Genomic DNA, 25246 nt, shown 5'->3' on the forward strand with positions numbered 1-25246 from the left:
TGTGATTTGTTTGATTTCTCTTCAGTATTTGATTTTCACCAAGCAGCTGATGGCATCCAGGAACAGCAGAGACAAGAACAAGCAGGAAAAAAGTATGATATATACATACGTATTTTTTAATTTTGATATAGTGAACACATCTACATCCTTAGGAATAAATTTTGAGCCAGAAATAAAACAAAACAAAATCCAGATAGATAAGAATATTTTACTTAGGTTTCAGAGAAAACCAGTTAGATTATGCAAATAAGCTTATAGGAAATTGCATAAATAGCAATAGTAACTTCCTTTGGAAAGATCTGACCACGGACTTACATCTTCCCTCTGTAACTTGAAGCTTGTTTTGGTTTGTTTTTAAGTTTGGGTACCACAAAAAAGGGCATTGGCCCAGTGTATTCCTCCAAAGCTGCTCGGAGTGGACTTCGAATGTGTGATCTTGTTTCTGACTTTGATGGCTTTTCTGAGAGGTAACAAACTTGTTTTTTCAAAACTTAAAAAAACAAAAACATTTTTGAAGCCAAGTGCAAAATTGAAGTATCAGTATTCAGATTTACTTTGTAAAAAATAACCTGATGATGATGTAAGAATGTGTACTAAGAAGACAGCATGTTGTTCTGAAGGCCTGGTTTTCTGTGACAGAGAATGTTCCCAGTGTGGCAGTACTGATATGCCCACCATGTTCTAGGATCTCATCTTTGCTATTTCAGATTCAGGGACCCCATTATATCCTGGTAAATTATATGGGCACATCTTCTAAACTAGAAATGCTACACTGACATATTCTCTATAGAATGGTTTCCATGAAAAATGTAGTTATTATTTGCACTGGCAGGCAACTACAATGAGAAGTCCTAGAGATCAGTTGCTAGTGACTTGAATCTCATGTAGACCATCACCTTTCATATTTTTATATAGTAGAATTTGGTTCACCTTTTCTGTTTTCAGATTTTAGTTATTCTAATCCTCCAACTATTCATGTCCCCTTAATTATATTGTCTTTAAATGTAAAAATGTATCTTAAGTATATAATTTATTCACATTTATATTTTATTCCATTTTTCTGAGAAAGTAACTTCAGTTTCAGAACTAATATTATTTTAAGACCACTTACAAGGCACAGAAATCACTTGACTTGAATGTTATTATTTGAAGTATTCTTTAAGATAGTTAATGCCATGATCTGTTTATTTCTCAGGTTCAAAGTTCTAGCTAACCAGTACAAATCTATATACCCTACTTTGGAGATAGACATTGAAGGTGAATTACAGAAACTTAAGGTAATGCTTTCTTAGCTCAATGATGTGCTTTTAAATACTAATTGGCCAAACTGACATTCCAGCTTTGTGAAAGAACTTACAGGTCATTCTTGGACATAGCATGTTTGTGTGATTTCACATTGTGGTTTAGATGGAACCTGGATGGGAAAAGGATTGGTGTGTGAAAGTAGCCAGATCATAGGTCTCGGATGCACCTTCAGAAACTTAGCTTTTATTCAGGAGACAGTGGAAAGCTATTGGAGAATTTTGAACAGAAGAAAGCTCAGATTTGGATTATGAAGAAACCACACATAGCTACTGAAATGTAGATCTGTAAAGACAGGGACAGTGTAGTGACTTGTAAAGTCAGCACATTTAAGATTGATAAACAGTTTCTTCAGCATTGTTTCTGAGACAAATAACTTTACTGGCCACCGAAGAAGCCCACTGGTGCATGAGTTAACAGAAGGCTTCTCAGTCATTGGTAAATCTCACATTGTCTCCTATATGCCTGGAGATTACTTTAAAAGTATTAACATTATTACCAGAACTGAGTAAGAAATCTACATATCGTATTTCATTCTGGAGTAGTTGTAGACCTTAGGTCTGTTTATGATTCATAGAAATTGGGTGGTAGCCTACACCTATAATCCTAGCACTTGGGAGGTAGAAGCAGGAAGGTCAGAAGTTCCAGCTCATCCTCAGCTACGTACTGAGGTGGAGCCCAGCTTGGGCTACATGAGTTCATTCTTGAGGGTGGTGAGAGGGGATTAGAAAAAGAAACAAGACTCTTCTAAGTGACACATGTTGACATATAAGGACTTTACAGAGTCATTTTAGCCACACGGAGAAGACTGAAATATGGGTAAGAGATTAAAGACAAGGAGCCAAGGAAGGGCCATTCACTAGTGGTTGCAATGTGTTCATATGGGTTCCTGGTAAGTAGCTTCTAGAGGTACCATTCCTAGTGTCCATAGTTGAAATCAGATTTTATTGCAGCTGTACTACAGCCCTCAGGGAAATTCTTGTTTATATTTTTACTTGAATTCTGAAGTTAAACATTACTGGCATCTCATGTTAGTGTTTGATACTATCACTTGGTGAAATATTATGATGTTGTTATTGTAAAGAAGAATGACAGCACTCCATCGCTAACATTTGCGTGCTTGGCAGTGTAGTTTGTGTTCTTTCCACATTTTGGTGTCGCTCTGATTTGAACTTGAAAATTGTTAGTTATATGGATTATAAATGCAGCTTTTCAAATACCTTAAAATTGTCAAAGTGCCATCTATATAAACAGACAGTCCTTTTTATTCTCCCTGAAACCTAGCTCATATGAAGTGAGTACTTTGCTCTGTTCCCATTGAAGTTGATACAGAACTTTTAAATGTTATAGTGCTTGTGTATGTATGTTGTTCAGGACCTCACACATGTAGGTAAGTACTCCGCCGCTACGCCACATCTCCAGCCCTTGTACTGCTAATCACACTTTTCTGAAAGACCAGAGCTAATCCAAATGTTGCACTAGGACGAGCCTCATCACCAGTGCCTTCTGCTCAGATTTGTCAGTTTCCACTGTCGAAGGTCAGGTAGTTTTACACTTTGACTGTGTTATAATGTATTAGTGCACATGGAAACTGGTTTTTGTCTTTGTGTAGGGTTATATGGAAAGGATTAAACCGATGGTGAGAGATGGAGTTTATTTCCTATATGAGGCCCTCCATGGACCACCCAAGAAAATCTTGGTAGAAGGTGCAAACGCAGCATTGTTAGATATTGATTTTGGTAAGTGAGATATGATTCATAGGGAGTTTGACTGAGTTCAAAGTACTTAGATATAAATATTAATGTTAGCATTAAGGAGGTTATAAATAGTTCATTTAGTGTTTGTGTTCAGGAATGAGATAGCTTGTCATCTTATGGCAAGGAATATTGTGGCAAGCACAGTACAGTTTTGTACTTCATTAGAAAAACAGAATCTTTTGGATTCTGTGGGTTTGGAGTTCTGCAGATTGTGAATTTCATTAGTTGGTTCATGATTTATTCAGTTCCTGTTTCTCTGGAACCGTAAAATGAAAAGATCAATTTGGGGAGAATCTTCCCCTGTAAGCCTTTTTAAAAAAATAGACATTAGGATTAAACATGTATTTTAGGATCTAGGCAAACATGTGTATGTTAACTCACTCATGCATGAGGCTTTCTTTTCTTGTAGGCTCAGCATTTCCTCCGTCCTCATGGTTAAGCTAAGCTTACTCAGATGACTCATTAGTCTTTGTGGTTATATAAATTGTACTTTCTTATGCTGTTATCAGTTCTGGGTACATTTCTGTTTGTTTTTTATTTATTTTTATTTTGTGTGTGAGTGTTTTTGCCTGCATGAATGTCTGTTCACTACATGATGCAGTGCCCTTGGAGGCCAGAAGTCATTGGTTGGATTCCCTGGAAATAGAGTTACAGGTGACTGTCAGCCACCATGTGGGTGCTGGGAATCAAACCTGGGTTCTCTGGAAGAGCATCAAGTGCTCTTAACTGTTGAGCCATCCCTTCAACCTCTTGACATTTCATTATCTTTGGATACTAATTAATTAAAGAGAATGTATTTCTCTATAGTATATATATTTATCCCTTTATCCTGTAATATGCCTTCTCAATGTGGAAAGAGAGTGTGTAATTAGGAGAGTGAGTAGTTAAGTATAAAGGGGAAAGAAATACACCCCCATAATTGCTCCTGTAATTTGAGGGTTGCTCTGAATAGAGTTCAAAGACTGAGGAAATGTTGAACACCACAAAATTACTGTTGCCCCAGGGTTCTGCTGCTTCCAGTTATGTCCACTGGGGAGTCATTTGTTTGAGGAGTTGATCAAAATGTAGGTGGGTTTCTGCATAACATTCTTCCACAGTAGTGAGTATGTACTACAAGAGCCAAGTTAGCAACTGGGCATGCTCTGGGTTTCTCTATAGCTAAGTTAAAGCTCTAACCGTCTGCATTTTAACCCATCACACACAAAGAGAACCAAGCCTAAGACACTGAACCCTTGAGAGAGGGCAGTGACAATTATGGTCTAGTCTATCAGATACCTCAAGTAAATTCATGTGCGTGGTCTTAATGCAATTCTGGTTTACAGTGTACATGTGTTCATCTTAGTGTTTTTATTCTTTCTTTTTCTATTTGTAGGAACTTACCCTTTTGTAACCTCTTCAAACTGTACTGTTGGAGGTGTTTGTACAGGTTTGGGTATGCCACCTCAAAATGTTGGTGAAGTATATGGAGTTGTAAAAGCTTATACCACTAGAGTTGGTATTGGTGCCTTTCCCACAGAGCAAGACAATGTAAGCCCGTTTCTTAGTAATCTGTTTTTTAAAGTATAGAAAGAAAAATCTTGTTTCCCAGATCTCAACCTTAATAGACTCCTGCCTCTGTCTTCATTTGCAAAGGTCATTTGCCTTATCATTTTCAGGAAAACCTTATAGCTTTAGTTCTTGTAATGATTGACTAGGTTTGTCTGTTTCAGTAAATATTAACAACTAACTTGTTTATGAACTTTTCCTTTGTTGTGAAAATTACATGAGAAATTTAAAAGGAAGAAAGATGCATTCATCTTTTTCGTTGCCGTTGTTCATGGTCTCAGTTCATGGTTACGCTGTCCCATGTCTCTGGACTAGTAGTAAGACATTACTTGTGGTAGAAGGGCATGGAGTAGGAAAGCTGGTCCCCTCACCTCATGGCATTTGGGAAGCAGCAAGTAAAGGCAATGTGCAAGGACTAGGCTTGCCTTCAAAGGCACACACCAGCTCCTCTAGCGAGACTCTGTCTCCTACTAGTCCATTCAGCTATGAACTCACCTGTAGCAAGCTTTTTCATCAGACTGCCCATCCCCAAATAATAGCACAGAGACTTATTAATTGTGAAAGCCTGGCCTTAGCTGAGGCTTGCCCCACTAGTTCTTATAATTTAAATTAATCTGTTTTTATTAATCTTCATTTTGGATAATCTCTTTATCTCGCCTTCATTCTGTACTGTCTTCTCCACCTGCTTAGATTCACTCCTCCTGAATTTCTCTTTCTGCCCAGAAGTCCCATTTAACCTCTCCTGCCTAGCTATTGGCCATTCAGTTCCTTATTAAACCAGTCATGTCCCTTAGTCACATTTTCAAACAGTGATCAAATATCCTGCAACACTCATCAGTGGATTAATCTGCTGATAACATTAGTGTCCTCATGATCCAGTTACCTCTCTGTTGCCAAATCCTGAGGACCAAGCCTGCAACACATGGGCCTTTTTGTGGGACACATTTAAGATCATAACAACTTGTTCTTACTGATAGGGTCTAGTTGTTTTGTTGTCAATCTATATTTGACCTGGGTTGTAGTTTTAAAAAAGTGGCACAAGAGGGAAGGATGCCATTACAGGGTTCAAGCAGGGGGATTTTTTTTTTAAATTAGGGAAATGGATCATAGAAAGGGGAAAGGAATGTAGGGAGACCAGCCTCTGGGAATAGGAGCATCAGGAGAGGGGAGATAGGAAAAGGGGCAAGGGGGAGGGGGCAGACAGGGAAAGAGAGAGAAGGATGGGAGGTAGACAGGGCCCTTTTAACAGAGAAGATAGTGAATGTGTACAGGTGGTGCTCTTAGTGACTGTAGCTGAGGGCTTATCCCGTCAGAACCCCAAGGACAGGCCAGTGCAGATGCCTGAATACTACCAACCTGTATATAACTTTTAGCTTAAAAATGTAAAACTGAATATATTTCAAGTAATATCATTTCCATGGAATTTCTGTCTCCAGCTTATTTCATGAAAGATATTTATCAAGAGATATTGTTTATTATATAATCTAGTGTAATTCCCTAGTTATACAGCTTTAATATTCTAACATAAATTCTATTCTACAGGAGATTGGAGAATTATTACAAACAAGGGGTAGAGAATTTGGAGTAACTACTGGGAGAAAAAGAAGATGTGGCTGGTTGGACCTTGTTTTACTGAAATACGCCCATATGATCAATGGATTTACTGCGTGAGTGTTCTTCAGAAACTTTATTTCAGGAATAGTAGATAGTTGATAACCACAAGTTTGATTTTGTAGAAAGTAAACTTGAGAGTCCCCTAACATAAAAGCTTCACTCCTTTGCCTCCAGAATACATTCATAGTTTTAGAAATGGAATTAGATATAGGAAGAAGTATGCAGGAAGAGATACCCAGGTTATTTTCCTGGATGCCCAAGGGCCTAGAAAGAATGGTGGTGTTCTGATTCATGTGTCTGTACAGAGGGCCGTGAGATTGGTAGGCAGGTAGGAGGTGAGGACACGTGCACAGATGGACAGTGTGCACACAGAAAAGGAGGCATTGCTGTGTGTGGGGATAGGGTGTGCACACTTAAGTGTCTGCCTCCCAGATCAGATGTCAACTCATGCATCATGCTGATGTGACTGGACATGCTCACCTTTCTGAGTCTCGGTCTCATCATCTTTAAAATCAAGGTCATGGTATCACTCCCACCATGGACATTTGAAAGATGAGGTGAAATGTAGGATACTGTCCTGCTCACTGAAATACTCAGTAAAGTTGCAGCATTTTATATGTAAGTAAATGTGTTTGTAACTATGTTAATAGGCTGAGCTTCTAACAAGTAAAAGTTTTTGGTTGTTGTTGTTTTTAAACAAAAAAAAAACAACCTGAGATTTATGGACCAGAATCCCAAACCTAGTGCTTTATCTAATTTCCACAGATTTTCTCTTAAAATCCTGTTTTCAAGTCAGTTTTCGGGAAACTTTGATGTATCACGAAGAGGTCCTTGATGTTTCCTCACTCTGTCAGTTTCTAACCAGAAGGGTGGAGGTGATGTTAACCAGAGTGAAGAGTTGGGGATGGTAGCATGTGTGGGAATGAACTTAATACCTTGTGATTATGTAGAATAATGTGTTCTGCTGTGTCCCTGGAGCACAAAATGCATCCTTAACTCCAGGCAACCTTCCCACAAGTCATCCCTCCTAAGAAAGCTGAGCAAGTGTGAAACCACCAGTGAGAATCTGTTGTAATTACTAGAAAGTAACTGTGTTGTTTTATGAAGACTATATGTCAGTATAGTGTCCTCATCAATGTGGTGTTTTATGTGTGGCACGCTTTCAAGTACAATCCTAACCAGTTTTCAGAATTGCTTTGGAGCTTTGAGCTTTGCATGAATTCTCCCTTTCTCCTGGATCAGTCAGACTGGGGGTCACAAGTTTGCTGTTTCAACAGTGTCTTTTCTTTCAAAATTAGGTTGGCCCTTACGAAGTTGGATATTTTGGATATGTTTACAGAAATCAAAGTTGGCGTTGCTTACAAATTAGATGGGGAAATCATACCTCATTTCCCAGGTACTTTTTTTTTAGGTTGTGTCTGAAGCTTATAAGATTATTAATATTATCATTTAGCTATACATTGTGTGTAATATGTAATTGCTGCTTATGAGATTGTCTTTCCCAGGCATAATCTTTACTAATAGTGCAGATATATTGACATTTTGTTCAAAACTGTTATTAATTTCAGAGTTGGGTCACAAGCATGTACTTAAACTCCAAAGAAAGATGATTGGACCATGCTGCTTCAGGGTTTCATCTTTTTAAACTTATAGAATGGTGTGAATACCTGTAGTCCAGCTACTTAGGAGCCTAAGGCAGGAGGCCCACTTGAGCCCAGGAGTTCAAAGTTAGTTTGGTCAGTATTAACAAGACCTCTCTATGGTGGGGAAGGGAGAGCGGTTTTTTTTTTTTTTTTTTTTTTTAATGAATGATTTCCACGGAGGAGTTCTCTTCCTTGGGAATAAAGGGTAAAGAAAAGACCCTTGAGTCTTGTGGTATGTTCTTTCTCAGTACATGAACTCAATCAATCCATCCTTCAAGCCCCATGGATTTTTCTAACTGCTCTTTGTGTCTGAAGTTTAGAGGTGAAAGAGATGCCTACTTGAGGCAGTGTAGTTTCTTTGAAGCCTGTCTTGTCACAGAATTTCCTTACTTACTCAGGAGTTCAGTAAATACTTCTAGATTTAGAAATGGAAATTGCTGATTTTCAGGTTAGTTTTCCTTAAACACCAAGGAAATGCCAGTGGAAGGAATGTTGACAACCTTAATGAAACTTGGCAGGCTGGGAAGTTTTATGACCCTGAGACTAGACATTCATAAAGAATAATTTTCTGTCATTTTTCCAATTTCTCTTACAGAAAAACAGGCATCTGTTACATTTTAGGATATTGTTACTTAGAAACTGATTAATCAAATATGCATTATGTCCTGGTCATTACTGCTATCTCAAAGCTCTTTAAGGGTTTTAATATAGCTAGCTGAGTACCAGAGAAGAATAGTATAATCAAATACGGCGACACTTGGCAAGATCTTTCTTAATCATATAGCAAATTCCTTTTATTAAAATACTAAAAACTCATAAACAGAAACTTGTGAAATTTATGCTTTTTGTATTTTTAAGCTGACTTGGGCTAGATTCCTCCAGAAATACTCGAAGATGGGAATTTTCATCCAAGAAGTGTTGTAGAATGTTCTTGGAAACATTGCTTGTGGTGGCAGCAGTGGTACAGTTAGTATAGCTGACTGCTGTTCCTGGGCCTCATGGCTTCCTTTGATTGTAAACATTACAGAGAGTAGATTATAGAAACTCAGGTTGTTTCCACAAACCTCTCTAGCTGTTATGTGGTCTCTGTCATTATTGAGACTCTCCACTCTGAAGAGGAAAAGCTGAGTGGTGTACCACACTATCCACCATGTCTGCAGTCTGAGAAACTGCTCATCACTTGTAGGGCACATGCAGATTCCAGCAGGGGATATAGTAGACAAGAGTCATTAGGTGACTTAATAAAGAAAATGTCCATCCCACAGTAGATTCTCAGAGGATTGAAGATGTACCAGCCTTCTGTCAAGTTGTTATTGTACATACACAATTTATAGACATTCAAAATGCTCCAGAAACAGCTTGTTTACCAGCCACTGGAACTCAGTGTAATCTTTCCCCATTTACATATAATCATGCTGCCGAAGAAATGTTGGTTTATAAAATACCACCCTAAAGGGGGTGTTGCTGGTGTTCACCTTTCTAATGATCTGAAACTCTAAATTCTGACACATTTGGTTTGGAGGATTTTGATAAGTGTCCTTGAACCTTCTTTTGTCAGAGTCATTCGAGCTGGGCATAGTGGTTCGTGCTTATAATTCCAGAACTTGGATAGGCTGAAGGGAGGAGAATTGCCAAGAGTACAAGGCCAGCCTGGACTGAAGAGAAACCATGTCTAAAACACAAAGCAGTCATTTGGCAACAGGCACTGTGCTCCATAAACACATATGCTTCTTCACTTTCAGCAAACCAGGAAGTCTTAAATAAAGTGGAAGTTCAGTATAAGACTCTCCCAGGATGGAGCACAGACATATCTAATGCAAGGACATTTAAGGAGCTCCCTGTCAATGCCCAAAATTATGTTCGGTTTATTGAAGACGAGCTTCAAATACCAGGTAAATACTTTATGAGAAGCTGTCTTTAATTTTTCTGTTACTTTGTGAGGTTTTGGTTGGTTGGTTTTGGTTCCCACCCTGGGACATTTACTCTCGCCATTTCTCTGATTAATAATTCCTGTATGGTTTCTATCCTCACCAGAACATTCTTTTTGTTGGTGTGGTTGTTGTTTTTATCATTTGACCTAAGCTGCTCTTAAAGAGTTGAAATCTTGGGGCTGGAGGGATAGCTCAGCCATTAAAGGCTAGGCTCACAACCAAAAATATAAGAGTTGAAATCTTGGATAAACATTAGGAAATGATAAGAGTATAAAATAGGACATCTTATGTTACTGCTGTATCTCATTACTTTTGCTGTAGTGAAACACCATGTCCAAAGCAACATGGGGAGGCGTGAGTGTATTTGGCCTACTCTTTCATATCACTGTCATTGAAGAAATCCAAGGCAGGAACTCAAACAGAGCAGAAGCCTGTTGGGGAGGAGCTGATGGAGAGGCCATGAGGATTGTTGCTTACTGGCTTGCTCAGCTGTTCAGCTGTTCAGGTGGTTTGGTACCACCTGAAATGGACTGGACCTTCCCCTATCAATCACTGATTAAGAAAATTACTTACAGGTTTGCCTGTAGCCCAATCTTATATAGGCAATTTTTTTTTTCAATTGAGGATCACCCTCCTTTCCAGTGGCTGTTGCTTGTGTTAAATTGACATAAAACTATGCAGCTCATCTCATTAGGAAGAAATTTAAAGTAATAATGAAAAATGAATTGGTTTATTCATGTAGTTCTTGCTCATGGGAGGCCAAGGCAGGAGGGTTTCTGAGAGTGCTAGGTTAGTTAGGGCTATATAATAAAATCCTGTCAAAATACATCAAAAAGCACAAACCAAACAATTAGAAATGGATATAATACATAAAACAAGATGGCCAGGGTTGGGCTTGATGAAGTTATGTCACCTTTCTGTTACATGATTGCTTTGTCCTTTCATCCTTTGGTTTACACTGATGGGAACTAGAGACAAGAAAAAGTAGGTGGGAGGTATTTTCCAAGGTCAACATATTATGCATGTACACTGTCTCTGTTATGTTTTGTTTTTATTCATGACTCATTTCAAACATGGTTCTTGTTTCCAGATTGCTAGGGTCGCTCCCAGCTTGATGTCAGACATAGTGAACATATATGTGAATGGCTTTTAGTCAACAGTTTTTGAAATATAAATAGCTGAGTCTTAATGAACTATATGCAATACCATAAAGGGTTCTCCTGCCAGTATCTTGGGGGAACCCAGTAATTCTACAAATAATTAGAACTGTGAGGCACAGATGACCAGTCATTCCCTGAACTCCCATACTAGCCCACTCCTAAGGCTGCATTGTATAGTTCAAAATTGTCGAGCTATTTCTATACATTCTAATGTAAAATTTACAGCGGATTTTTGAAACTTGCTTATCTTTTCTACTAGGAGCTTTATTAAATTCTTGGACCAAGCTTTTACTGTCATAGTCACTTGGGGGGGCAGTGAAGAAATGGTAAATACTGTATAGTTAAATCAGAAATACTAGGCAGGTTAGTCTGTGCTGTACCTTACTAGAAGAAAATAAGGACAGGTTGCTGACAGAAAGAGCAACACAGAAAAAGTAGAGGATTACCTCTCTTTCTGACATAGAATACAAGTTTTTATTTAAAAAATACTTACAATTCACCTTTATTGATAACATAATTGAGACACTCATAAATTTAAATTATTCTTGAATGGCAATAGTAATTTCTTTGTGATCCAGAAATGAAAACAAGCAAAATTGAGCACACGATGTATTTCTGCATGACACACTTAAAATCATAAAACAAAGACTAAAAATGAAACTAGCTCATCATTTTTTGAAACAATATATGACAAGAAATCTTATAGAAAAAAAACCTGAAGCAGAAATATTTGCAACCAAATTTTCTAATGGCTTAAAAAAAATCAAATCACTTTGTCTAATGATGACGGTGTTTTTGTCGTGTTTAGAATAAAACACAAAAAGTACTCTAACAAAGTATGTAGTTTTTCAGTTTTAAGCAACTTAATATAAAGGATGAAAAATCATGTTTACAATATGCTAAAAGTATTACTTAGAAGAATTCTTTTTAAGACTTACTATTTTATGTGTGCCTGCCTGCATATAATCTATGTGCATCACATACGTGCAGTTCCTACAGAGCCAGAAGGAGGTAGTATGGATCCCCAGGAACAAGAGTTTGAATAGCTGTAAGAAATGATTTTGTGCTAGGAATTAAACCAGGCTCCACTCCCAGAGCAGCAAGTAGTACTTTTGACCACTAAGCCATCTCTCCAACCTCCCATGGAAGAACTACTATCTTGACAGACTACCCCAGAAACCCTTTTCTTTTGATTCTTAAAATGTACCTTAATGGATATCTTCTTAATCCACCTTAAAAGGTTTCTGTTGTATAGTAAATTATCTAACATGATTGTACTACTTCGTTTTTGAGATCAAAGATATTCAGTATTAATTATTTCTGCCTTTAAGAATAATCTTGATTTTAAAAACTCATGTCAATCCTGCATAGTACTGATAAATGACACTGGAGCAAAACCTGATACTTTACTTTTTGAACCTCTACTTTTTAAATACAACAGGACTCTTCTCTCTTCATCCCAAAGCTGAGTGTCACAAGGGACTTGATGTTCTTGTCTTTTTGTTTTCCAGTTAAGTGGATTGGTGTAGGTAAATCCAGAGAGTCCATGATTCAGCTCTTCTAAGGATTGCCAGCAGTGCACGAGACACTCCTTGAGAGGGAGGGAAAATACCTAAGCATTTCTCTATATCTGCAAATTCAAGAATAAAGACATTGAATGAGTTTTAAGCTGGCGTTGGTTTGCAGTCTCTGACGATGGCTGGGGGATAGACTGGCGCCCTCCCATCCAGCTTCTCCGCTGGCGTGGCTCCGCCTCTTGCTCCCGCTGCTCCTGGTGCCACACACAGTTCCTTTCCGTGTTTAGTAACTGTGCAATCCCTCTTGTTTGAAATCTAAAACTTCCAGTGTAGTTTTTCTTCATTACTGTCATTGTGTTTGAGTTTTTATCCCAAATAGATGGTGAGAACAATTAATGCAGTTTTGCACAAATATTTTTACATTCTGATCATTCAATTCTGTCATTGTAATCTTTGCTGTTAGGAAAAAAAATGAAAAGATAGGGGTTCTGTCAACTTTTGTAATGCTATTAATTCTGTTTAAATTGTGAACTGCGTATTTTCTGCTGAGACCATTGCAAAATTGAGCTTTGGTTGGGAGGGGGGAGTATGTTCATGGAACTTTTAATTTGTATAGAACACAGAACTTAGTTCTCTCTACAATTATTTAATACAATGAACATTTAATTTAGTGTTCAAAAAGAAGAGATGTTTCCCTACAATAGCAATCTTAATGTTAAAAAATAATTATTAAAAAAATCTTGTGATATTTGGTGGATATTTCTCTTTGCTTTCAGATATGAGCTCAAATGTATATCTTTCCTTTTTTATTTTTATTTTTTAAGTATACTGTTATTTCTAAGAACAGTGGGTTGGTTTTCAACATTGTGCCTGCCGGTATATCTATAAAATGACCCGTAAGTACCCACATGAACCCTAGTTGCCAATTGTCAGCCATAATTTTGATCATGCCTTCATCTCTCCTCCCTTGAAAATAAAGACGTATTATTTAACCCTTAGGCTTCACTTTGTGCTGTAGATTATCCTTCCATAAACTATTAACTTTAAATTAGGTGTCACTTGAAATTATTTTATTATAACCATCAATAGTTGATTAAAAAGAGCCAAATATTTCCAGTATTCTTTGTGTGTTGTTTTTCTTCTGTTCATAGTAATGCTAGTGTGGAGGGAGGATGCCGTGCACGGGGACATGTAGTACCTGGGGACAAAGTGGGCAGAGATCAATAGAATCACTGAAGTATTTTTATTAATACATGGCTCCAGAAAAATCTAAAATGGGAGTAGTTTCGTTAGACTCAATAAATGATAAACTCAGGTGATCCCACCAACCTGCTTTAACCATGTAACAGGAACGAAAAGAGCAGTGCCCATAAATCCTGCTTCTTACCATGGAAACGAAGATCTGTATTCTTGACTATAAGCATTGTATTAGTGAGACATATTTTCAGTAATGAACACATTTTCACTTAAGTCAGGCATTGTGGTGATATTTATGACTTATTAAAGCTTGCCTGAAGATTCAGAAAGCAAAGTCAGTCACAAGCCTTTTAATCCCAGAAGGTGGTGGTACACACCTTTAATTCTAGGACTCAGGATTAAGTAGACAGATCTCTGTAAATTCAAGGCCACCCAGGGATACATGAGATTGAATCAGTGTAACAAGAGAAACAGATCACACGCCTTCATCCCAGCATAGAGGTGTATAAAAGACAGAAGCAGGGTCTTCAGTGTTCAGTAGGAGGCATTCATTCTCCAGCCACGCTGAGGAGAGGCAGCAGGATCAGCTCATTCAGCCTGAGGTAGTGGTAAGAACTAGTGGCCCACTACTTTGCTTCCCTGATCTTAAGCTTGAACTCCAATATCTGTTTCTGGGTCTTTTATTTTTTGTGTTAACAAGGGATTTTTCCTCCAATACCCAAAATATCTCCAGTTGCTGTTATTTACTGATTTTAAATTACTCTGGATAATTTAGTTTCTCTTTGAATGTGAGCTGTCACTTGATCAGGAGAGATGGTCTGTTTTTTAAATAAAGCTGTCATTCAAACCGTTGACAACTTACAGTTGCACTTAACAAGACTGTATGTACCATGTTCTGCTAGGTACTGAATATGTGGTATCAGGGGCCAGTGCAGTCTTACTGAAACTCATGGGTTTAGCAGCATGCTGAACATTGATGAATGATGCTATATTCCCCAAGGAAGCAGTGCATGGTGAAATGAATGGAACCTGATCAAAATGTCTGACAAGGGCCAGAGAAGGCTCTTAAGAGATGCTTAAACATATTAACCAGAAGAATTAGTATGAGGGAAAATGTGCAGGGTTCAGACTAGAAAGAATCTGCAGAGTTGGAAAAACAACCAAATTAGCAAGGGGCTGGTGAGGTTGGCAGTGGGCTGAGGGACGCTCAGCCAAATAACCAGTGTATGTTGATGTGAGAATCCTGTAGGTAGAATGTAATGCCTGTTACAGCTAAGCTGCAGCAGAACTGCTGAATCAGAAAACCCAAGCTAGGGGATAGAGAGATGACTCAGCAGTTTACATCACTTGCTGTCTCCTCAGAGGATTGGAGTTCAGTTTCCACACTGTGTGGCTGCTCATAACTCCAGATCTGGGGGTCTGATGCTGTCTTTTGGCTTCATGGACACTCACATGTGTGTGGTGGGCGTATACATCTTTAAATCTGAATTTTAAAATGTAGACTATTGATTGACTGCAGATGGAGTCACCAAAGTTAAGCTTACCCAACTTTAGCACGAGATACTTGAGCAGGCAAGGTTAATATGCATATTTGGTATTAATCTAATTAGCCATAGGGTTAGGAGGGCAGACGTAAGACAGTTTTGGAAGGATATTGTGGGAGGTTGTGTGTGTTTATTTGAGACAGGGTCTTCCATGGCCCTGGCCTGAAGGTTACCATGTAGCCCAGGCTTACCTTCAGTTGATCTTTGAGGACTCTACTTCCCAGGTCTGTGCTACCATCTGTGGCTCAAGAGGCTCTACCTTTGCTGGTTGTGGTTACACAGCTACTGTATGATTACATATGTGGCCCTATCATGGGAAAAGGTGACATTTTTTAAAGAACCTTAGGGGGGGGCTTGAAAAGCTATTTTAATATAGACCCTTAAAATACTGAGGATGCCACAAGCAAAATTAAGTAGTAAAAAAATGAATAAATCTACAGAAAGTATAGATAGCATGAAACGTGAGAATGCCCAAAGTTCTCCACTAAAGGTAACTTGACAACTGACATTAATGATTTAACAATTTATGATATTGTGGGGTGCATTTTATAAAAATTAATTGACAATAATAACAGGGACAACTGCTATGAGGACCAGAATTTTTGCATGTTATTGATGCTAAATTGCTTTAAATCTGGATTTAGGACATGGATTTGTACTTTGTATGGTAATCATTTAAGTCTGAAGCCAAGCAGTGGTGGCACATGCCTTTAATCTCACACTGGGGAGGCAGAGGCAGGTGGATATCTGCGTTCAAGTCCAGCATGGTCTACAGAGCGAGTTCCAGGACAGCCAAGGTTACATAGAGAAACCTTGTCTTGAAAAAAAAAAAAAGATAAACAAGAACCAAGAAACAATTATTAATATAGGACATGAAAAAGGCAAACTTTAAACTGAAGTGGTGGAAATTGTTGGCAATCTATGTGTAGGGATTAAATATAATTTGAAGGCAAGGATGGCTAAAAAATTGGAAAACAGACTTCCTTGTCTAAGTGTACTTTTAGCTAAAAGAAGCACCTAGCTGTTGAAGAGACTGCTGGGGTGTTGGAGTGCCGCGTCAGCTAAGCAGCCTGTGTCCGAGAATGTGCGGAGGGTGTTGGGGATTGACAACACAGAGACTCGTTCAACTGTGTAAAGAAAACTTTAAGCAGGCCTCAAAAAGGCTCAAGAAAACTTCCCAAGAAAGGCCTCCCTCCAGAAAGGCTTCTGTTCTCTCTCTACCCCTGGCTGGTTCTGCTCTGACACCAGAAACTGATTTGGATGTGTCAGAAGAGGCGGTTAGTCTTTGGACAAGGTCGAGGTCAGGGTGGTTCCTGTGGGCCAGCCCTTTTCAGGAACTTGTTGCCCGGGGCACTGTATTGTTTTTAGTAAACATGTTTTTAGTAAACATTGTCTTACAGCTGCCTACTCCCAGGCTGATGGGGAAGTGGGTCTCTGCTCAAGGTCTGGTGTCCCCACTTGCATGGGATGCTCAAGGCCCGGTTCCGCCCTTAGTACTGTCTGTGTGAAGGAGACCTTGACGTCACCAAAAGACCCAGCTCATCACCCAAAGTGTGCTGTTGTTATTTCTCCTAGCTCCCCCCAGGGTTCATGTGGGTTCTGGAGGAACCTTTTTGGGACTGGCTGATTCCAGATCTGAAGGGGCATTGCAGAGCTTACAGAGATCGGGATCTGTGGTGGTGTGGGTCAGCATTGTGTCTCTTGGCTCTGAACCTGTATGCCATTCTTTCACTTCCAGAAGGAATAAAGAGAATAATACTTAGCATTTGCAAGAATCCCATTTTGATGCTATGAGCTGAGGACTAGTTGGTGGGAGAGGCTGCCTGGAAGACATTAGCACTGCTTCTGCCGAAGGAAAGAAATAGTAAGTCCAAAGCATAAGTACCCCTGGGGGATTAGAAGTGTCACTACCACATTAAGATAAAAGACAGTGGCTCCCCGTTGTAGGTTTTTGGAGAAGGACGGGATTGTGGCAAGCTTACTTGGTGACACCCCAGTTGCAGCTCATGTGCCACATATGACCCATTGCTTAAGTAAATTCACACATCGCTTGCTAGATGGCAGCTTTTGGTGTGAAAAATTGCTCCCCATCCCTGTTTTTAAAGGCCTTCACTTTCCTACCATAGGGATGTCTTGACTTTGGCCCAATATCATCATTTGCCTTGGAAGGACTCTTTTTTTTTTTTTTTTTGGACAGGTTTTCTGAAAAAAAAAAAAAAAAAACCAGCCCTGGCTGTCCTGGAACTTGTTTTGTAGACCAGGCTGGCCTTGAATTCAAAGAGATCCACCTGCTTTCACATCCTGAGTGCGGGGACTAAAGGTGTGTCCCACCACTGTCTGGTGCCTTGGAAGGGTATTGATCACTGCTACACTGATCCTTTATATTGGTGGGATTGTGCTGGTTCGTCCTCCTAAGCAAGAAGTAACAACCACTTGAAGTTCAGTGCTAATGCATTTGTACATCAGAGAGTAATCAACTAAAGTGCAGGGGCCATCTGTCTCAGTGAAATGTCCTAGAGTACAGTGGTATAGACTATATACCCTTTGGACTGGCGAGATGACTGTCAAGAGTTCTTGGGCAGTCTTTGTAACCATGTAGAAGTAGGAGAGAACTGATTCCACAAAGTTGTCCTCTGACCTCCATGCATGTGCTATGCACACAGCATACACGCCCCATGTACATGTATACACAATAAAAAATAATAAAACACAATAAAAATTTTAATGAAACTAAAAAAAAAGAGTTCTCCTAAAGGAAAGGTTAGGTTGTGACATCTGGCCTTGTCCACAAGCAGAACAGAAGTAGCATGCCTACTGGGTCTCTGTATTTATATATAACCTATTCCTCATTTGACCAAGCTGCTAGTTTTGCCAAACAATGATTGAAATAAAGGAATCCCAGATTCTTAGACCCAACATACTACCAAAAGCTGACAGTTCTGAGTTGGGCTCATGACAAGAGAATGCTCTACAGTAGGCTCAGGCTGTTCTGTAAGTTGTCCCACCAATCAGGCAACATGATTCAGTGGATTTGTCTGTGACAAACAGGGACAGTGTTTAGAGTCATTGGCAGGCCCAGAGTCACAGAATAGGCCTATGGAACATGGAGCCATGCCCTCTATCTTCTAGATAACTACTTTCCTATTCTCGGAGTTCTTGCCTTGCTGTTGGGCCTCAATAGACCTTAAGCTACCAAGATACCATGCAACTCAAGCTGTCCATCATGAGCTGTTACCTGACACAGAGGTGTAAGTCCTGGTGGGGAATTGCTGGGGAATGTCCTTCTGTATGCTGTGAATATATATGTTTCTATTATTGGTAGATGAATAAAGCTATTTTGGCCAATGGACAGGCAGGGTGTAGCCAGGCAGGAAGTATGGGCGGGGCTGTCAGAAGAGAATGCTGAGAAGAGGAATGCAGAGAGTGAGTCGTGAACCAGACGACATGTAGCTGCCAAGGAAGCAAGAGGCCTGAGCATCACTGGTAAGCAAAGACCGTGTAGAGTTACACAGATGAATAGAAATGGGTTAATAATTGAGAGAGCTAGACAAATAAGATGCCTGAGCCATTGGCCAAAAAGTTTATAATTAATATAAGTCTCTGTGTGTTTATTTGGGACTACACGGCTGCAGGACCAGGCAGGACAGAAGCTTCTTTTTGTCCACAGAAGCTGGCAGACAAGCATGGCAGCTAGAGCAGCAAGCTGAAAACTCCCATCTTGAACTATAGCCATAAGAGAGAAGACTGGGAGTGGTATGTGACTTTTAAACTTTAAACCCTGCTCCCAATGACCTATTTTTTCCAGCAAGGCCACACATTTTAAAGCTACTCAAACAGGGCCACCAAATGGGGACCAAGTATGCAAATGCAGGTGCATTATTTGGACTGCTCGAGGCCTTCAGACTTAGACCAGGACTTCACACACCAGTAACTTCCACGCAAGTTTGAAACTATGGCCTGGGGCTAGAACCTCACAGCTTTGTGGTCTTCCAGCTTGTGGATAATCTGCATATATAACATTCACAGCATTGATTCATATATAATATTCTATTTCTTCAATACAAGGTGTTTCATTAGCTTGCTTTCCTGAAGTCCATTCTATATGGACTGGAGTCTGTTTTATTTTGGCCTTTGTCTTTCTTGTATCAGTTTTCAAATGCCCTGGTGATGCCTAGTTGACCGTGTTAGAAACTAAGTAAGGCACCTGAAACGATATGGAATTCTGTGTTCTTAGAAATTTATTAATGAGTAAGAAGCCAACTGGTGGGTGTTGGGGAGGGTCTTCCAGCAACTAGAATGCAGGATACCTTTCTTTGGGGATATTACTTTTTGGGGGGACCCTTTAACTCTTTTCCTGAAGAGTTGATGCCTAGTTATCAAAGCTTCTTGTTGAGAAGGTTGTTAATCTTGGAAACAGATTTTCATTAATTCCCCTTCTTCACTGGTTTGAAGTCCCACTACAGACCTACAGTTGCCTCCCAGTCTTCTTCCTCTGCTAATTCCTTCTGGTTCTCTCTCTCCCTCCCTCTCCACATTCTTTCTCCTTTCCCTCTTCCCCTTCCTTTCTTCCTCTCTCTACTTGTGTGTGTATGTGTACGTGTAATAATGGCATAATTATAAGCACATAAAGTTACTGTACAGTCTATGATCCCATGTATGAGCTCTCACTAAGAAGGTAGGATAGTTAGAGATTCGTCAGCACCAACAACAAGGTGCTAAAAGCTTATAACAAATTGTGACATTAACATATTTTTTACTTTCCCTTCCATTTGATGTTACAGACAAGGGCTGTACTACAGAGCTAGTCCCTTCAATAGATGTCAAATGTTCTCAAGGTTGAATCTTGATTTCCAGACCAATTTTCCCTGAAGAGAATTTGTTACGCAAAAATTTTTAAGGATTAGATCCATCTGAATACACACTTAAAAATAGTGCTGTTACCATTGTTTTACTCACTAAAAACTGTCCAAAGTTGTTTTCTTGGAATACCACGCTTATGTTTAGTTTTACAAAGTGTTTCTTGCAAAACCACTTCTCTTGTCACAACAGTAGACTTCTGGAACACAAGAGTAGACTTCTGGAACACAAGAGTAGATTTCTGGAACACAACAGTAGACTTCTGGTAGTGAATTCAGTGGTCTAGGGTTTGTTGAAATCGTGCCTAATTTATGTTCCAAACCTGGGATTTAAAACAAATTAGTGACTTGTTTTGGGGACTACGTACTCTAAAATTTTAACACACCATCTTTGTAGCAACTATGTGTAATAAAAAGTAATTTAAAGCATTTAAAGGGACATAATTAAACTATGGGTGCCAGGGAGATGGTCAGTGAGGGAAGGCACTTATGGCCAGGTCTGACAAGTGGGGTTTGGTCCACAGGCTCCAGATGGTGGAAAGAGAGAACCGACTCCCGCCAGTTGTCCTATGACGTCTGCATGCTCAGAGTGTGAACATACTATAACAAATAAGAAGGCAACTAAGAAATTTTTAAAGTAAAATATAGAGAGGAGGACTAAATAAAAGGCTCTTTCTTTAAAATTTCCAGCTAATAGGCATATTATTAGATTATATCAAAATTTAAGAAAAACTCATTTGATTTTTATTTTGATGTCCTCTGAGGACTTGGGTTCCAGCATGAACATTTCTTCCCTACTGGCTCTGGCATTCCTCCAGACTGCAGCTGCCTTTTCTGGAGATAAGAGACCGACAGGTTGTATTTGAACGTTCAGTCCCCAAGCTTCTGCCTCCAGAGTAGCTGGAATTACAGGTTTATATCACCAGCTTTCTGCTTTTCAGTAAAAAAAAGAGGGACTCTTTAAGGAAAACTATCAAGCACTTAGTAGTACAGTTGACACTTGACTGTGACAGAGACAGTATAGCTTTGAGGCCAGTCATGCTGGAGAGCAATATGGTCTGGATATGAATTCTGCCCCTTCCTCCTGGCTGTGTGATTTAGGGTTAGTTCATGACAGGTCTTGGAAACTTGGCTTCCTCTGTTTAAAACTACAGTACTCACCCCAGAGAGATGCCTAAGGACTAAATGTGTGCTTGCCACATTGTGAGACACCCCCCCCACCCCGAGTATGCAAATTTGGGGGAATCTCTCATTTAGAAGGTCTCAGCAATGCACTCAATGGGCCAAAGTTGAAAGCACCAATGATTACGGCGACATGGGTACTGTTTAAGTGGGTGTTATGTGAATACCCAGGACCACCTCTGTCCACCTCAGGACCCGCACATAGGATACGCTACAAGGAGAGTCTAGAATTTCTGGACCATGTTGTTATAGGCATTTAAACTAGAATGAAAAGAAAGGTTCCCTAGCAGAACACCAGGTTGCACTCAAGGTTTTGTTTCCAGTGCTTAGACAGTCAGCTTCCTAGGACAGTGAAGAGTTTTCACCCTTTCAGTCTCAGATGCTAGGAACTAGAAAGGAAGGAAGAAGCTCTGGGCTCCCCGTCTAACTTCTTTCTGATCCCCGATCTGCACACTATTTCTGCCTCCAGTTTCACTGGCCCAGTCATGCCCTTCCAGGTAGTACGCCCCCAGGAGATGCCAGTCTTGCCACACTGGCAAGGTTATTCTCAGCAAGTTGATAGCACTTACCAATCTCATAAAATGGCAGGGAGTAGTGTCTTTGGTAAGTTGTTTCATTATACCATGTGCTCATAGGCCTTGACAGTCTTTCAAAACAAATGTATCGAATGAGCGTTTGCTGGTCTAATTGAGGCTGATACGGAGTTTTGCTCTTGGGTGGAATTGCCAAGTCTATGAAGGGTCTGCATGGAAACAAAAGCAGCTTGCTGAACTACTTTGGAGAATCCGTCCATTTTCTCATGAGCTGCAATCTAGGATCCAGGGCAGTTTTTTAGCTAGACTAAACCCTAGTGCTTCTTGGTGTTCTGTAGAACTTTTGTGACCTGCCCATGCCCCTCCCCAACCATCCTCAAAAGACGAAAGCAAGCAAGAAATCAAAATGTAATGGCCAACACCTTTATCACTCCTGGCAGTGTTCATTTACTGGCATGGCGTGCTTGAGGCATGGACATAAGTATACTAGGTGGCATGTACCTGAGATCTTAAAAATATGTGTGTTTTGTCTCAGCAAGTCTAGCAATTAAAGATGTCAACAAAGACTAAGAATGCTTATCAAGGGACTTCCGTGCTCATAGGAAGAATGGGAACACCTTCATGTTGAAACAAGTAGGGAAGCCCCAAAAGGGGTAGACATGCCTCTCCCACAAAGGTGACATGTAAACTCGAGAGGCACCTCATTGCTTCAGGGTTCTTTTCCCATCTTGGACTGAGATTGGATATAGTCAATATTTTTTAAAAATTCCCCCGAAGGCACTAAATAATGTATGTATGTATGTATGTATGTATGTATGTATGTATGTATGTCTGATCCTAAGAACTATATTCTTTTCTGACTTTATTTTGTTTTAGCTTCTTTTGTAGTACTAAGAATCAAACCCAGGGCCTCACACGTGCTAGGGAAGCACTACCACAGGGCTGCATCCCTAGTCCTTTCTCTTTGACTGGATGCTTATATATGATTGACATTTGCATCTGAAAGCTAATCGGAAGGAAGCACGAGACAATTAGAGCAATGGACCATGGGCCACCCTCTGGTAGGCAGACCAGCATTTGGGCATGAGCCCTATAGGATGGGATGATAGGGATGGGGTGGGGTGTTGGGTTCTGTCTAGTTCTGACAGTGGGCACCTGTCATTTCTTCTTACTTGTTTTCTAGTGGCAGACTTAGCTCTAAGAAAAGTGTATTAAGTCATACATAGTGACTTAGTATATTTACAGTGATTTCAAAGGCTATGGCAGAAAGGCACCAGAGCTCAGCTTGGATTTGAGACCAGCCTGGGTAGCATAATGAGAACTTTCCCCCCAAATCTTGTAAACAAAAGCAAATACTTGATTTAGTACTAAGAGCCTTGAACTGGAACTCAGAAACTATGGGTTAAAATTTAAACCTAACATGTACAGTAACTGTGGGACTTTAGTTGAGACATGTTACTTGAGCCATCGAGATGGCTCATCCAGTAAAGGCTGGCGACCTGAGTTTGATCCTTGGCTCCCACACAGTGGAAGGAGAAAACCAATTCTGAAAATTGTCCCCTGACCTCCACATGTGCACTGGCATGAGCATGCTGGCCCACAATAAATAAATTCAAGAGCTAGAGATGTGTTCTTCCTCTGCTGTGTTCCTACCCAGATCGGGATGACCTCAAAGCCACTTCCAGTTTCATAATTTACATATAAACTATACACTGCTCTAAGTATACGTAGCCTGCCAACTCCCGCCCCTGCATGAGGGTGATTGGCTAGATGAAAGTTAACTAAGAGAAGGGAAATTGAAATAGATAGCAGATGATGAACTCGCATGGCAATAGTCATGCTGAGGGCTTAATATGCTTTAGAATTTTGCAACAGTTCTTTTATTTGGGAGTGACATACTCAGAGAAGGTGAAAATTGCCCCAAATCAAGTTTCCCAAATTGACACTTTTACCTCCTGGAATTCTTAGCCTCTCTGAACCAGGAAATAAGGTCAACATGTCTATTGCTTGTGTGTGTGTGTGTGTGTGTGTGTGTGTGTGTGTGTGTGTAAGCCTCATATAGAAAGGAAGGAACCATAAAGTTTACTGAGAATGAAACTGAATCCCAGTTAAGTTTTAAGTTATTTGGCCAATCTGGAATTCTAAACTCACAATGTTTTCTTAAATTCCATAGATGTATTAATAAAAATTCTGTGTTTACTGCTGATATTGGAAGCAGTATATTCTTTTTTTGAGAAGATCTGTGAACTAGAGAAAAGAGTAAAAGAATACAAAGTACTAATAATATTGCCACTTGTGAAAATGAAAACAAAGTCAGATATTGTCAGTGTAGAGCTGTAGCTCCCTGATGGACTCATGCCTAACATACTTGAGACTTTGGGTTTGATTTCAGCACCCAAAGGTCTCTCAGGAAACCCAAGCCAAGAAGTCCCAACATTTTTCATATTTTGGCATATTTCCTCCCACCTCTCTTCTGGCCATTAGGTATCACTTGTGATTAACATTACTATTATTGTTACTGTTAAGATCGTGTACTATGGACTGGAGAGGTGGCTGAGCTCTTACAGAGAAACCTGAGTTCGGTTCCCAGCACCCACATGGGGCAGCTCACTTCAGACCTGCATGGGTACTTACATTCAGGTACACATACCCACATGTACACACATACACACAAGGAAAATTTAAAAAATCTTTTAAGGTTATTCAGTCTACTTTCCTCTACTTATCATTTTAGCTTCGATGACATTCTTGGAAATTAAGATTTAGGGGTATGTCTCACCTTGGAGCCCTCTTCACGCTGTTATCAAAATGGAGTCTTGCCAGTTGCCCAGGGTAATAGCCTTTGATGTCCTTTCCTTGGTGAGTGATAAATATACTGGAGGAAACAGACAGGAAGCAGTCATGACAGTCAGTCCTTTACAAGTGTAGCAGCTGGTGTGTGATAGGTAATTTATCTGGACTTTGTGCCCTATTCCAAGCAACTGAAACCAGTCAGATTTTCTCATTGTGTTGGTTGTTAGTCATAAGTGTCGTCTGTGCTCATTTGCTGCTGCCCACTGCAGGAAGCCATCTGCCTGACCAGGACTGAGAGCTGCACTAACCCTGGGGATAAACTTCTCAGTAAGTGCTTTTAGCTCTCCCATCAAAAGGAAATGAAGAGCGGGGCCCATCAAGATGTCTCAGTCTTAAGGCACTTGCCTCTAAGCCTGACGACCTGAGTTTAACCCCTGTAACCCATGGAAGGTGAGCACTGACTCCATAGGAATCCTTCTACTTAACTAATAGTTGATCATATAGGACTGTGATGTCAAGGCATGTGGGTCTTGTAAATCTGGCTTGTGAGAAGGACAGATCTCTATATCCTTGGCTGGCCCTGAACTTATCACCGTCTTCCTGCTTCAGCTCCTCAGAGCTGGGATTACCAGCATATGCCGGCATTTTAGTTGTTTTAAAGCATAACATGAG

At 39.9% G+C, this 25246-nt stretch overlaps 2 protein-coding genes and 1 long non-coding RNA gene across 6 annotated transcripts in view; 2 read left to right on the forward strand and 1 right to left on the reverse strand.

Annotated features, from left to right (window-relative positions):
• Adss2 (adenylosuccinate synthase 2) overlaps positions 1-13588 on the forward strand; it is a 27987-nt gene extending 14399 nt beyond the window's left edge. The window contains exons 5-13 of the mRNA XM_040737597.1: positions 26-92; positions 360-467; positions 1196-1277; positions 2915-3041; positions 4432-4586; positions 6147-6271; positions 7517-7614; positions 9604-9753; positions 12464-13588. Of these exons, the coding sequence (XP_040593531.1) occupies positions 26-92; positions 360-467; positions 1196-1277; positions 2915-3041; positions 4432-4586; positions 6147-6271; positions 7517-7614; positions 9604-9753; positions 12464-12516 (965 nt within the window). The 3' untranslated portion in view covers positions 12517-13588. The remainder of the gene's footprint in view (positions 1-25; positions 93-359; positions 468-1195; positions 1278-2914; positions 3042-4431; positions 4587-6146; positions 6272-7516; positions 7615-9603; positions 9754-12463) is intronic.
• Positions 13279-25246, reverse strand: part of CUNH1orf100 (chromosome unknown C1orf100 homolog) — a 23050-nt gene continuing 11082 nt past the window's right edge. For 2 of the 4 annotated variants that reach the window (XM_021231943.2, XM_040737598.1), the window contains exons 3-5: positions 24561-24656; positions 21818-21990; positions 20143-20389 (exon numbers count right to left, since the gene is read on the reverse strand). In XM_021231943.2, coding sequence (XP_021087602.2) covers positions 20217-20389; positions 21818-21990; positions 24561-24656 — 442 coding nt within the window. In that variant the 3' untranslated portion in view covers positions 20143-20216. Of the gene's footprint in view, positions 13668-15401; positions 15518-20142; positions 20390-21817; positions 21991-24560; positions 24657-25246 lie in introns of those variants that run through there. The other 2 variants (XR_005873773.1, XR_005873774.1) reach the window with 2 other exon arrangements.
• LOC121136709 lies at positions 16577-18801 on the forward strand. The gene is made up of 2 exons (XR_005873778.1): positions 16577-17074; positions 18340-18801. It is a non-coding gene; the product is annotated as an uncharacterized LOC121136709 (long non-coding RNA).

The sequence above is a fragment of the Mesocricetus auratus genome, unplaced genomic scaffold, assembly GCF_017639785.1.
Source record: "Mesocricetus auratus isolate SY011 unplaced genomic scaffold, BCM_Maur_2.0 Super-Scaffold_100676, whole genome shotgun sequence".
Lineage (NCBI taxonomy): Eukaryota > Metazoa > Chordata > Mammalia > Rodentia > Cricetidae > Mesocricetus > Mesocricetus auratus.